Below are 13,361 nucleotides of genomic sequence, written 5' to 3'. Positions count from 1 at the left end.
TTTCGGGACCACAAAACCGGGTCGTAAAAATAATTAACCATTAAGTTTTGTGTTTATTGTATGTGAAATAGGCATGTGTGAAAGTTTCATGCTCCAATTTTGTCATTAGTATGTGAAATTATTAAATAGGACTTATGTGAGGAAATTTAGAAATGTGCTAGGCAAATGTTATAGTGGCCTATTAAAGCATGTTAGAAAATACTTGTACTTGCATGTCAAATTAGCCAAAAGTCTAGATGGTGGCCGGCCATACTATGGGTTAAAACATATTATAAATATGTTATGTTAACATTTGTGTTAAAAATAATAAAATAAAGAGCATGGATAATAAAATAATAGTGGTTAGTAGGAGAAGAAACAAAAAAAAAAGAGTTAGCTAGGTTGCTCCTCCATTGCCGTAACTAGAGGAAGAAGAAGAGGGGAAGTTCGGCCAAGGTGGTTCTTTAGATTAAAGGTATGTTCAATGTTGCTTTTGGAGGTTTATACATCCTTTGGATGATTAGCCTAATTCTATCTATCTCATGGATGGAATAGGGGTTGTTGGAGAGTTAGGATTCGGCTAAGAGGCTTCAAAATTTTAGTTGATGCCTTGATACTACTAGCACGTTAGCTATATGGATGTGTTAAGTTACTTGAAATGTTAGATAAATTTGAACTCCCTACCAAATTCTTTAGACAACCCATGTTAGAAATTTCGGTATTGAGATGTCTAGAACTTTTGGCCATTGTAGCTATGGAGAAATAAGGTTTTTGTTTCTTGTTAAATTTAGATGAACAAGGGTAGATGAGTATTTGAACTATACAAATAATCATATGTGAGCATTAGGTGCTAAGGGAATGGAATCGGCTACCTTATTAGGTACCAAGACCGAATGTGAATTTGATTAGGTTTGAGTAATTATTATGCTTAAAATCGATGTAGTTAAGTACCATGTTCTAGCCGAACATGTAGTTGTTTAATGTTGTGAACAAGTCCCGTTTAGTTGTTCTAAAATTGTCTAAATTAGATGTTTAATCATCTAAGGGTTCGGCATTGTGCATTCTTGTTAAGAGTTTGATTTGAAATCATGAGATCTTGTTGACTTGTGTTTAAATGGCATTCGGTCATGGTCTATGGGAGTTTACTAATCCGGTTTAGGTGCCAAATACTTTGTATTGGAAATTTTGATGTGTAAGTAGAAATTAATTAAGATGATATTGAGACATTCGAAAATAAATATGTATTAAAGTTATATTTGTAGTAGTTTAATGTGATTTACCAAGTGCACAAATTTGAAAGCGAGAAGGTGATAGACTTAAGTGGTAATTGATTCAAATAAATTGGTTCTAAAATGTATATGAATGCCGTATGATAGTGTTTGATTGGGAGGTAAATTGTTTGATTTAGCTCAAGAGCTTAGAGGATCAACGTTGGATAAGGGAAAGGAAAAAAGTAATTGAATAGCCGTTAAAGTCGTTCGACAACGTCCGAGGTAAGTCTTCGAGTAATGAAACTGAGTTTATGATTTGATTAACTCATGACATATAAGCATAACAAATAAACGGTGATATAATGATTCTACTTGAATGATATATTGAGGTTATACCTATGACGGGTAGCCGAATGTGTATAGAGATCATGTTATAAAGCCAATCAAAATCATGCTCTTTGTATGTAGCTATTGAGCCGAAATTGGTAACGTTTGATAAGTGTCTTGTGTTTGAGCTTTAGTAATGAAAATGAAATATGGATGTGTAATGATTTATTGATATATGTGTATGATTATTCGAATGATATCCGGGCTAAGTCACGAAGGCATTTGTGCTATTGACTATATCCGGGCTAAGTCCCGAAGGCATTTGTGCTATTGACTATATCCGGGCTAAGTCCCGAAGGCATTTGTGCTAGTGACTATATCCAGGCTAAGTCCCGAAGGCTTTTGTGCTATTGACTATATCCGGGCTAAGCCCCGAAGGCATTTGTGCGAGTTGCTATATCCGGCTGAATCCCGAGGGTACTTGGGTTTGGAAATGAGTGATCTTGCTGTAATAATTTCAATTAATACGCTCATAAAATCCAAACGATAAGGTATGTTTCGTATATGCATCGGAAAAGTTAATTCCTTTTTAGATAGTAAGCGCTCTATTGATTAACAACTTCCGGCCTTTAGTTAGGTTTGATCCCCGATATACGGGTTGAGGTGTGAAGTAAGTATGATTTTGGGAATATGCGTATATGCAACTATTCATTTAGTCATATGAACGCTATACTTTAGTCGTAAATAATTTCATTACTTGAACTTACTAAGCATTAAAATGCTTACTCTGTTACTTTAATTCTCTGTTTTATAGATTTTGTTCGTCAGCTACTGGACTCGGGAGTGTCAAAGTGGAAGTCATCCACACTATCTAAGCCACTTTTTGGTACTCTTTAGTTCAATTTGGAAAATGGCATGTATAGGGCTGACCCTTGTTGTTAATTAAGTACCCTTTGGTAATGTGTATTCGTATAGCCATGCGAAAATGGCTCGTATATTTTAAAGTATAACATTATGGTCTTGTGATATGGTTATTAAGTGGTGTGGAAATGTTTGGTAATGACTAGCCATTGGAATGGCCAATCATGGTCCTATTGGCGCTACGTACGTCATGGCTAATCGGGATTACCCTTGATAATAATGTATGTCAATTTGCTATTCGATTCATGGAAAATTATGAAATAGGTAAAATTTACCTTAAAATAGATGCTGACAGCAGTAGTGATGTAAGTTGGAAAAATCACTAAAAATAGTAGGAATGGAATTAAATAGTGAATAATTTATGTAATCGAATCTTGATGAGTCTATTTTCACATGAAATAAACGAAACGACCATATGAGCCGTATTTTATGAGATGCTTAAGTTTTCGTGAAATAGGGCCAGAGCATTTTCTGGATCCCCTGTTCTGATTTTGAAAATTTACCATAAATTAACCAGAGACAATTAGAAGTCATGATTTATATGTATAGATTCCTTTTTGAGTTTAGTTTCATTAGAAACAAACAGCACAAGTATTGAAGCTCTGTACAGGGAGAATCTAAGTCGTAATGCATGAAGGTCAGAGTAGTCAAACCCTGAAAAAGGGGAGACTTTAACTAATAAACTGTACAAATTGGCTCGACCAAAAATTCTAGAAAAAAATTTTTTAGATGGAAATATGAGTCTAGTTTCAGGAAAAATTTACGGAATCAATTTTCGTGTTTTGGAACTCAAGATATGATTTTTAAAGTAACTGTGATGCAGTTAGCCAGCTTGTCTGAAAATTTTAAAATGAGCTGTGTAAGTAAATGAATTAAGTCCGTTAACACCTCGTGTTCGACTCCGGCAACGGTCTCGGGTACGGGGCGTTACAGTAAAGCCAAAGTTGACTTAAGAAGAGGTGAAATGTGGATCCTTACCCACCAGAAAAAAATTAAAGAAAGGATTTTCCAAATTTATATGGGGGTTATTAATTTTGAATAAAATAGTGGGAGCATCTTTTAATAAAGTCATCTTAATGGTTATAATAGACTTGGTAAATTTACTTATGAGCATGTTTTATTATTGTAGATTTATTATGGAAAACAACTAAAACTCTTTACCATTATGATATGTCCTTGGGAAAGAGAAGTTAAATGGCTTCAACTTCCTTGATTGGCTCCTTAACTTGAGGATTGTCCTCAAACAAGAACGAAAATTATGTCATTAAAGTACTCATTCCTAATAAACCAGTAGTTAATGCCTCTGAAGCTGACAAAGATGCTTATAAGAACCATCCTGATGACATGTTAGACATAGGATGTCTAATGCTTTCCACAATGACTCCTGAGCTTCAGAAACAACATGAGGATATGGTTGCCTATGATATAATCCAGTACCTCAAAGAAATATATGACGGGCAAGCATATCAAGAGAGGTACGAGACCTCTAAAGCTCTATTTTGATGCAAAATGGTGGAGGGAACTCCTATGGGAACTTACGTTCTCAAGATGATAGGTTATATTGAAAGCCTTAAAAAACTTGGATTCCCTCTAAGTAAGGAAATGGCTACCAATGTTATCCTACAATCATTGACGTATAGTTTTAGCCAATTTTTCCTTAATTTCAACATGAATGAAATTAGTAAGACTTTTCCACAGTTACTCAACTTGTTGAGAATTGCTAACAGTAACATGAAAAGGGCTGGACCCAAGCCCATTCTAATGGTCTGCAAGGACAAGGGCAAAAGAAAGCTTAATGTTTCGAAAAAGCCTAAGGACAATGGCAAGGCCAAACCCAACAAAGGAAAGACTACATTGAAACTGAAAGGAGGAATTGATAAGGAATGAATATGTTTCCATTGTGATAAGATCGAAAATTAGAAAAGGAACTGTGTAACACCCCTAACTCGTATCCGTCGCCGGACTAGGGTTAAGAGGCATTACTGGACATATCGAAACATAATTCTGCTTTACAATTCATGCACCCAATAATGTATTCTTTATAAATTTTTTTTGAAATTAATTAATAGAGCAACCTCTTATTCATAAAATCAAATTTGTATATTTGAATCACATAGCCAACCACACGAATCATGCTTTATCAAACATTCTCTTATATGAACTATGTTTCAATATTTAACCATATCAATTCTGTTTGCCTGTACAAAAATTTCGAACCAAGCTATCAAATATCAAAACCAATTTGAACATATTTCATAATTACAAAATTCAAACCATATGGCCATCATTTTCGTAACATTCGATTACCTGAGTCATAATCAAACATATTTCATTTCATATACCGAGCATATATCAAAACATCCATTTGTATAAATCTATTTCATAACAAATTAATGATCATACCATTTTATAAACCTAAGTACAAACGCATACTAAGTCGTTTCAACCCATATCATTAGCTAAATAGAAAACATAACATTTAATAAACATTATACATGCGCTTGTTAAATCAATTTAGCCATATCTCGCGGCTTAATATTCATTTGCACATAAAAAATTAGGTAACTTTATAACATAACCAACTATACTTTTAACATTATCATATCATGCGCATAACACCCAAAAGCCAAGAGCCATTTCTAAATACAATTACAAATCATAGCATTTTAAACATTATTACCTTATGTGCATTATACCAAATCAAATTTAACTATTTTTTGACACAAATGTTAAGTCATACAATACCTAATTCACAAGCTAAATAACATATTTAACCATATTATATTCAACCACACATAAACCATATACCAAAGCCGAATTTACTACCACATATATATCACATTTTATAATCACTCATTCTTTTTTTTTTAAACTGAACTACAAGAAAACATGTCATTGGCATATGTACTCATATCTCATATGTTCAAAAAATCAAATAGACAACCATTCGGTTATCAAATTTAACCTCAATAAATCAAAACATTTCCATCACTCAAATTTTAAACTGAACATGCTATCTCATATCTTAACATCAAAACAATATATCATTTATAGATATTCAAATGACCATCAAACATACCTATAATATAATCATCATATTACCTTATTACCAAGCCAAATTATATCATTTCTCATGCTTCCAAAATGAACTAACTAATAAGATGAATAAACATCCTACTTACCATTCCTCATTGTCGAATCATATAACTATCATCACAACATATTTACCATGAAATATACCTCTCAATTTAAGTTTATAACTTGACCGAATATATATACGAACATTAGTCCCATGATCAGGCCATTTCGTATGGCTATATATACACAAATTTCAAAACCAAATATATCAAAACTAGCCTATACATGCCACCTAATCGAATCTCAAAACATTATTTACCGAAATGATAACTGGATAGTGTAATGACGTTTTCATCGACTTCCAACCCGAGTAAATCTCCAAAAATCTATGAACATAAGAAAAAACACACAGGATAAGCTTCGAGAGCTTGGTAAGCCATATGGAAATAAATCTTCATAAGATTATGTATATAATTTAACTTGAATAAGCCAAATTTAGTTAACTTCATACACATATTCAATAACTTATCTTATATAATCCAACATCACCATATTAAGTGTAACACCCCAAACCCGGCCCAGACGTCATGACCGGATCTGGCGATATCACATTGAAGTGTTTTTTTCTAAAAGCATAAATCCAAACTTTAGCCAGCCTCTTTGTATAATTTGAAAAGCCGATTGAAAGTTGTGTTTTTTCATTGATTGTATGTTTAAAGTTTACTTATATTAAAATGTTATTAATTTTGTAAAACAATTTTCATTCGTGGAAGCTTTTAAATCTAGTTGTGATTTCGTGGTGTTTTTGAAACGTTTGACTTTTGAAATCATGCGACTGTCCTACTGCTAGTAGATATATATATCGAATGAATAAAATAAAAAAAATACCAAATTAAAAATAAATACCCAAGAAGCCCTATTACATAAAGAAAACCCAAAATAAAACCAAAACATAAATTAATTAAAGTTAAATAAAGCAAGTGGCCACCGCTGAGTCCTCCGTCGTAACGATACGCCTAAGTCTGGGGATTACCTGCACAGTTAACGGATGGGTGAGTTTACGAAACTCAGTGTGTAATCCCATAATAGCAACCAATTAGAGTAAACACATTTTGGGCCTAAGCTATTGCAGCCTCAGTTAGGGCCTTAGCCCATTTCAGTAACAGTATTAGTGGGGCCTCAGCCCATTATAGTATCAGTACAGTATGAAATCAGAAAATCCTACGCAATCCAGCCTCTACACACCATCTCCATACCAACCCTACACACCATATGGGGATAAAATCGAGCCACCCAACCCTACACTCTAAGTAGCACTAGTTGCGGCACTAAAACAATATTTGCAGCAGAGCTTCCAGTAATAGGCTTATAGCCTTTCAAAAAACTTCCTCCAACTCATATATCCCACCCCATGCAATGCAACATAATATAAATGTATATATAGTACCCATGGCATGCTAAAACAGTCATACATCACATAGGGGTAGATCAGACAATTACAAAAAAAAGGGTTTAGGTACATTTACAGGCTCAATAACAGGTCCATTGTCGTCTTGGGCGACCCGTGCAACCTTAACAAACAATCAGTAAAAATGGGCCCAAAGCCCATAACACGGCCCATGTAGGCCCACACGCCCGTGTGGCTCAATAAGCCCAAAGAATGCCTTGGCCGTGCGAATTACATAGCCTAACCCAATAATTTCCATACATTTGTGTGATTTACCCGTGTGGGTCCATGAGCCTATGGGGACCATACAGCCCATTTGGGCCACGAGCCGATGTGGCCCACACGGCCCATTTGGGCCCAACGCGACCTACAATGGCCTAAGCCCATGAAATCACTCATGATGCCCTCTACGATCGAATGCTCACGTTTACGCGTTCGAACCACCACAAAGCGAGCGTACACTTGTGTAGCGTCAATAGTTGTACTCTTTCAGCTTTTGCCGATCTATGCTTTAAGCAGTGTGATTACACACCTGGTTAAGAAAACGAGCGAATTAGCCCACGTGCACTCCAACCTATTACAACAGAAACTTTGGTTAAATAGCTAACACACGTGTTACAAGAAACCCTAGCTGAAACTTGATCCAAAGGATTACTTACTATCGTCTTGCTTGAACAAGGGTGGTTATAGCCCGCTTAGATTGTTGACTAAAGTTGCTAACAGACTCCTTGAAGATTATCTGCATGATAAGCGAATCCATTATACCTGTTGCTTATACACAAGAGTTGAACAACACGTACCAACCCAAAGTAAACACAACTTTCAATAATGAAAAGGAGTATTCAACCAAGATCAAAGAACCTTAAACTAAAGTGCCTCAGTTCAATAAAATACCAATGAATAGTGTTATCTTAGAATGAGATATGGGAGGAAGATTCTGAATGTTTCTGGAATCCTAGAGAACTCCCTCACTCCATGAGTAATACTAAAATCCAAAACAAAAGCACCATAACCAAGGAGAAAAGGAAAGAGTGTAGAAAAATGAAAGAAAAGGAGAGGAGAAACGGTTAAGGTAATCACCTTAAGAGCACAACCGATTATGGAAGAGACAGGAAAAGGGATAGCAGCAACCGGTCAAGAAGGGAAGAAGAAGCTGAATGAGAAATAGGGAAACAGAAAATCAATAACCCAAAAGTAAAAGGTATGAAAAGAAACATAAAAATCACAAAGCACTAAAGAGAAAAAGACCCGAAAGAATAAGCACTAATCGGTCTTAACAGTCAAGAATGTCACACCAAAACAATAGCCAAAATCGGCACCAACAGCATAATGAGAAGCTAAAGTCGATTTTTGGCAAAAAGAACTCCTAATTCGGCAACTTCCCAATCCTTTTCCACCTCACCCGAAACTCTCTTGAACAAAAGTTCAAATTCGGCACAAACTCTCCCACTTTCAAATCCCACAAACTTCTCCTAAAATCCCTCCTCCACTATCTCCTCAATCGCCTATTCAAAACTCTTCAAACACCTGAATTTCGATCAACCTAGGACACTTCCTTAGCACCTGCAACAAAATAAATACTCCCTTTTTTCAACACCAAGCCTCTAACCTTTGACCCCAAGGCACACTCCACACTCCACACGCCACTTACCACTATGCTAGCAAACTTTTTATGTCATGAACTCCCCTTAATTTTTAAAAACCAACTGTCCAGAGTCAAAGGTTTCATTTAAGAAAAAACAAAACTTTTTTGCACAACCCAAGGCTTGAATCAAAGACTCCTTAGACACTTCTCAGGACACATAACCATTGAAGCAGACACACAGTTTACACAACACATAGAAAAATAAGTACCTATATTTTGGGGCGTTACAACTCTATCCCCTAAAAGAAAATTTTGGCCTCGAAATTTACCAGATTAAAACAGATGAGGGTATTGTTGTCGCATCGCCTCCTCGGGTTCCCACGTGGCTTCCTTAGAACTGTGATTATGCCATAGCACCTTAACCAGTGGAATAGACTTTCTCCTCAAGATCTTCACATCACCGTCTACAATCTGAACTAGCTCTTTCTCAAAGGTTAGATCTGGCCTAACCTCAATTTCCTCAGTCAAGACAATGTGGGTAGGATCAGAACGATACCGCCTCAACATAGAGATGTGAAACACATCATGAATCCGACCCAACTCTGGAGGTAACTCAAGCTGATAGGCAACCGGTCCCACACACTTCAATATACGGTAAGGCCCAATGAACCTAGGGCTTAAATTTCCCTTCTGATCAAACCTCATTACCTTCTTCCAAGGCGAGACCTTGAGAAAAATTGAGTTCCCCACAGAATACTCAATCTCCTTACATTTTAGATTTGTGTATGACTTTTGCTTGTCCGATGCTACCTTCAGTCGATCTCGAATTAGTCTAACTTTATCCTCAATATCAGAAACTAATTCAGGACCCAGAATACGCCGCTCGCCCAACTTAGTCCAACACATAGGAGTATGACATCTACGACCATATAATGCCTCGTAAGGTGCCATCTGTATGCTAGACTAGTAGCTATTGTTATACGCAAACTCTGCTAACGGAAAGTAGTCCTCCCAACTGCCTCGAAACTCAATCACACAACCCCTCAACATGTTCTATAGTATCTGAATCACCCTCTCTGACTGACCATCTGTCTGAGGACGGAACGTAGTACTGAAGTCCAACCTTGTACCCAATGCCTCATGCAACTTCTTCCAGAACCGAGAGGTGAAGCGAGGATCTCTATAAGATATTATAGAAACCGGTATCCCATGCAGTCTTACTATTTCTGACACATATAGCTTAGCCAGCTTCTGCAATGAATAATCGGCACGAACAGGTATTAAATGGGCAGATTTAGTCAATCGATCTACGATTATCCATACTGAATCCTTCTTAGTAGGCATCAAGGGTAGCCCACTAACGAAGTCCATAGTTACTCTCTCCCACTTCTAAAGTAGAATCTTAATTGGATGAAGCAACCTTGAAGGCAACTGATGCTTCGCCTTAACCTGCTGGCGAGTCAGCCATTTACTCACAAATTCGATAACTTCACGCTTAAGACCCGGCCACCAATATAACTCTTGAATGTCTCAATACATCTTATTCCCACCAAGATGCATAGCGTAAGGACTACTATGCTCCTCTTGTAGTATAGACTGCTTCAGATCAGTATCCTTCAGTATGCAAACTCTCCCACAGAAACAAAGTACCCCTTCACAATTCAGTCCAAAGTCTAAAGTTTCTCCACCCTCTATCTGTTGGAATCGAGGATCTAATGACCCATCCTCCAACTGTTTACCCTTAATCTATTCAATCCACCTCGGTTTAACTTGGAGTTCTACCAACAAGCTACCATTGTCAAACAAACTGAGACGAGCAAACATCGCCCTCAGATTAGTCATAGCCCTACGACTCAATGCGCCAGCCACCACATTGGCATTACCAGGATGGTATTCAATCGAACAATCATAGTTCTTAAGTAGCTCAACCCATCTACGCTGCCTAAGATTTAGCACCTTCTGAGTGAGGAAATGTTTGAAGCCCTTGTGATCTGTGTAAATGATACACTTCTCACCATACAGGTAATGCCTCCAAATTTTCAGTGCGAATACCACCGCAGCCAACTCCAAGTCATGTGTCGAATAGTTCACTTCATGCGTCTTAAGCTGATGAGACGCATATGCCACTACCTTACCTTCTTGCATCAACACACAACCCAAACCAACGTGTGATGCATCACTGTACACAACAAACTCTTTCCTAGACTCTGGCTAAATCAAGATAGGAGCCTCAGTCAGAACTCTCTTTAACTTGTCAAAACCTTCCTACTGCTCATCAGTCCAGTTAAACGGTACCCCTTTATGCAACAACTTAGTCAAAGGTGCAGTAATTAAGGAAAACCCCTCAACAAACCGTCTATAATACCCTGCCAGTCCCAAAAAACTCTAAATCTTAGATACAGACTTAGGTTGCTTCTAATCCAGAACAACTTCAATTTTCTAAGGATTAACTCTAATCCCCTCAGCAAATACCACATGACCCAGAAATGTCACCTTTCGTAACCAAAATTCACACTTACTGAACTTGGCGTATAATAGTTTTGCTCTCAAAGTCTACAGAACCACTCAGAGATGTTCATCATGTTCAACCTCAGTCTTCGAATACACAAGAGTATCATCAATAAACACTACTACGAGCCGGTCTAGATAGGGTTGGAAGATGTGGTTCATCAGATCCATAAAAGCTGCTGGTGCATTCTTCAGTCCAAACGGCATTACCAAGAACTCATAAATGACCATAATAAGTCCTAAACGCCGTCTTATGCACATCAGTCTCTTTGACTCTCAATTGATGGTACCCAGATCGAGATCTATCTTAGAGAAAATTGAAGCTCCACAAAACTAATCGAAGCTCCACAAAACTGATCGAATAGATCATCAATCCTTGGTAGAGGGTACTTATTCTTAATCGTCAATTTACTCAGTTGCTGGTAGTCGATGCACATACGCATGGTTCCATCCTTCTTCCTCACAAATAAGACCGGTTCCCCCCACGGAGACACGCTAGGGCAGATAAACCCTCAATCCAATAACTCTTGAATCTGAGCTTTGAGTTCCACAAGCTCCTTCGGTTCCATTCTATAAGGGGAAATTGACACCAGAGCTGTACTAGGCAGGAGCTCAATCCCAAATTCAACTTCAAGACTTGGAGGTAATCTAGGTAACTCATTGGGAAAGATGTTCGAAAAATCTTTGACTGTTTTGATATCCTTAATAGAAGAACCCTTGGATTCATAAACTCTGATGTAGGCTAGATACGCCTTACAACCCTTACGAACCAATTTCTTAGCCCTTAATGCAGAAATTACATTACTCAAATAATTTCGTAGTTCCCCAATTACCACTAGCTCCTCGTCCTCCTCAGTTCTCAGTACTACCCGTTTAGTGGCACAGTCCAAGCTCACTTGATGCTTAACTAACCAATCCATGCCAAGTATCAAATCAAATTCTCTAAAAAGGAGATCCATTAGATCTGCCAGAAAGATAACCCCTTGTACCTCTAAAGGGACGTCTATAAACAATTTATTAACTCTGACAGACTGCCCCAACAGACTCAATACAATAATTCCATTCGAAGTATTCTCAACCAGAATCCTCAAGTTCTCAGTAACAGTATAGGCAACATAGGAATAGGTAGATCCTACATCTATTAATACAGTATAAGGTACATTAAAAATTAAAAACATACCTGTAATAACATCTGGAGCGTCTTCATCCTCTCGACGGCGTGCAGCATAAACCAGCTCTAATCAGCCCATCAGCTCTGGCCTTTTTCTTAGGCCTATGAAATGAATTTGAGGGCTTAGCATCCCTCTTACCTATGCTTTTCTCTCTGTTATGGCGCTCTTTTCGCTTCACTTCATCAGCGATTCTTGCCTTATCGACCAGTACTACAAAATCCCGTTCCCTTTGTGGAGCTATCAGTACCCTTAGACCATCTCTAAGGCCATCCTCAAATTGAACACACCCCTCGTATTCAGTTGCCACTATCCCACGTGCATAGTGGTTTAGATGCATAAATTCAGTCTCATACTCAGCTACTGACTTATCCCCCTGAGTTAGGTTCAAAAATTCCCTCCTACGAGCATCTACATAGTTGGCACATACATACTTAGCCTGGAAAGTAGTCTTTAAAAACTCCCAGGTCAACCGATCAACTTGAGTGCCCTTTTTAATAGTAAGCCACCACTGGTACGCCTCGCCTCTCAACAAAGAGACTGCACCCTTTAGTTTCTACCCGGGGGTACAGTCGAGATCATCCATAATCTTCTCCGTGGCCTCGATCCAATATTCAGCCATATTAGGGGCCACTCTAGCAATATCCCTAAATATCTTAGCCCCATTAGACCTGAGTCATTTCGTAATCGACCCACGGCCCACAGTACAAATACGAGGCCCAACGACCCTTTCTAGAATCCTCAACATCGCTTGCGACAATGCGTCATCCCTAGCCGCTCGATTTTGAGACCCTATCTCAGTCATAGGTAAAGCTGGTACCTCTCTCGTTCCCTCATTAGGCTGGTGTTCAGACAACAGATACCCAGCCCGGACACCTCCATGGCCTCTCCTGCGGCCTCTACCACGAGTGCCCCTAGTGCTCATTATCGAATCGTGCCGTTATCTATATTAATAGTTTTATGCCAGTCAATTTATTGTTTGAGTGTTTGTTACAGATATTTTATGAACAATATTTTCTCAGAGTTTGTTTTCGCAGTTCACATTCATACTACGGTTTGTAGTTTACTATAACTAGAGAGTTTCAGTAAGTTTTACTACCTAAATTAGTCTCAGTAATAGCATTATTATAATCCTT

The 13,361-nt window shown here is 37.7% G+C and overlaps 1 protein-coding gene across 1 annotated transcript; it reads right to left on the bottom strand.

Moving 5' to 3' along the window:
* Positions 1-11,568: 11,568 nt before the first annotated feature.
* On the bottom strand, positions 11,569-13,150 carry LOC107963141 (uncharacterized). The gene is made up of 3 exons (XM_016899723.1): positions 12,953-13,150; positions 12,289-12,781; positions 11,569-12,194 (listed from the first exon to the last, which is right to left on the bottom strand). Exons 1-3 carry the CDS (start codon positions 13,148-13,150, stop codon positions 11,569-11,571), a joined length of 1,317 nt encoding a protein of 438 aa, XP_016755212.1.
* Positions 13,151-13,361: the final 211 nt, after the last annotated feature.

Source organism: Gossypium hirsutum, chromosome A06 (genome assembly GCF_007990345.1).
Source record: "Gossypium hirsutum isolate 1008001.06 chromosome A06, Gossypium_hirsutum_v2.1, whole genome shotgun sequence".
Classification (NCBI taxonomy): Eukaryota; Viridiplantae; Streptophyta; class Magnoliopsida; order Malvales; family Malvaceae; genus Gossypium; species Gossypium hirsutum.
The sequence above is the reverse complement of the archived record's forward strand: the minus strand, read 5'-3'. Positions and strand labels throughout refer to the sequence as shown.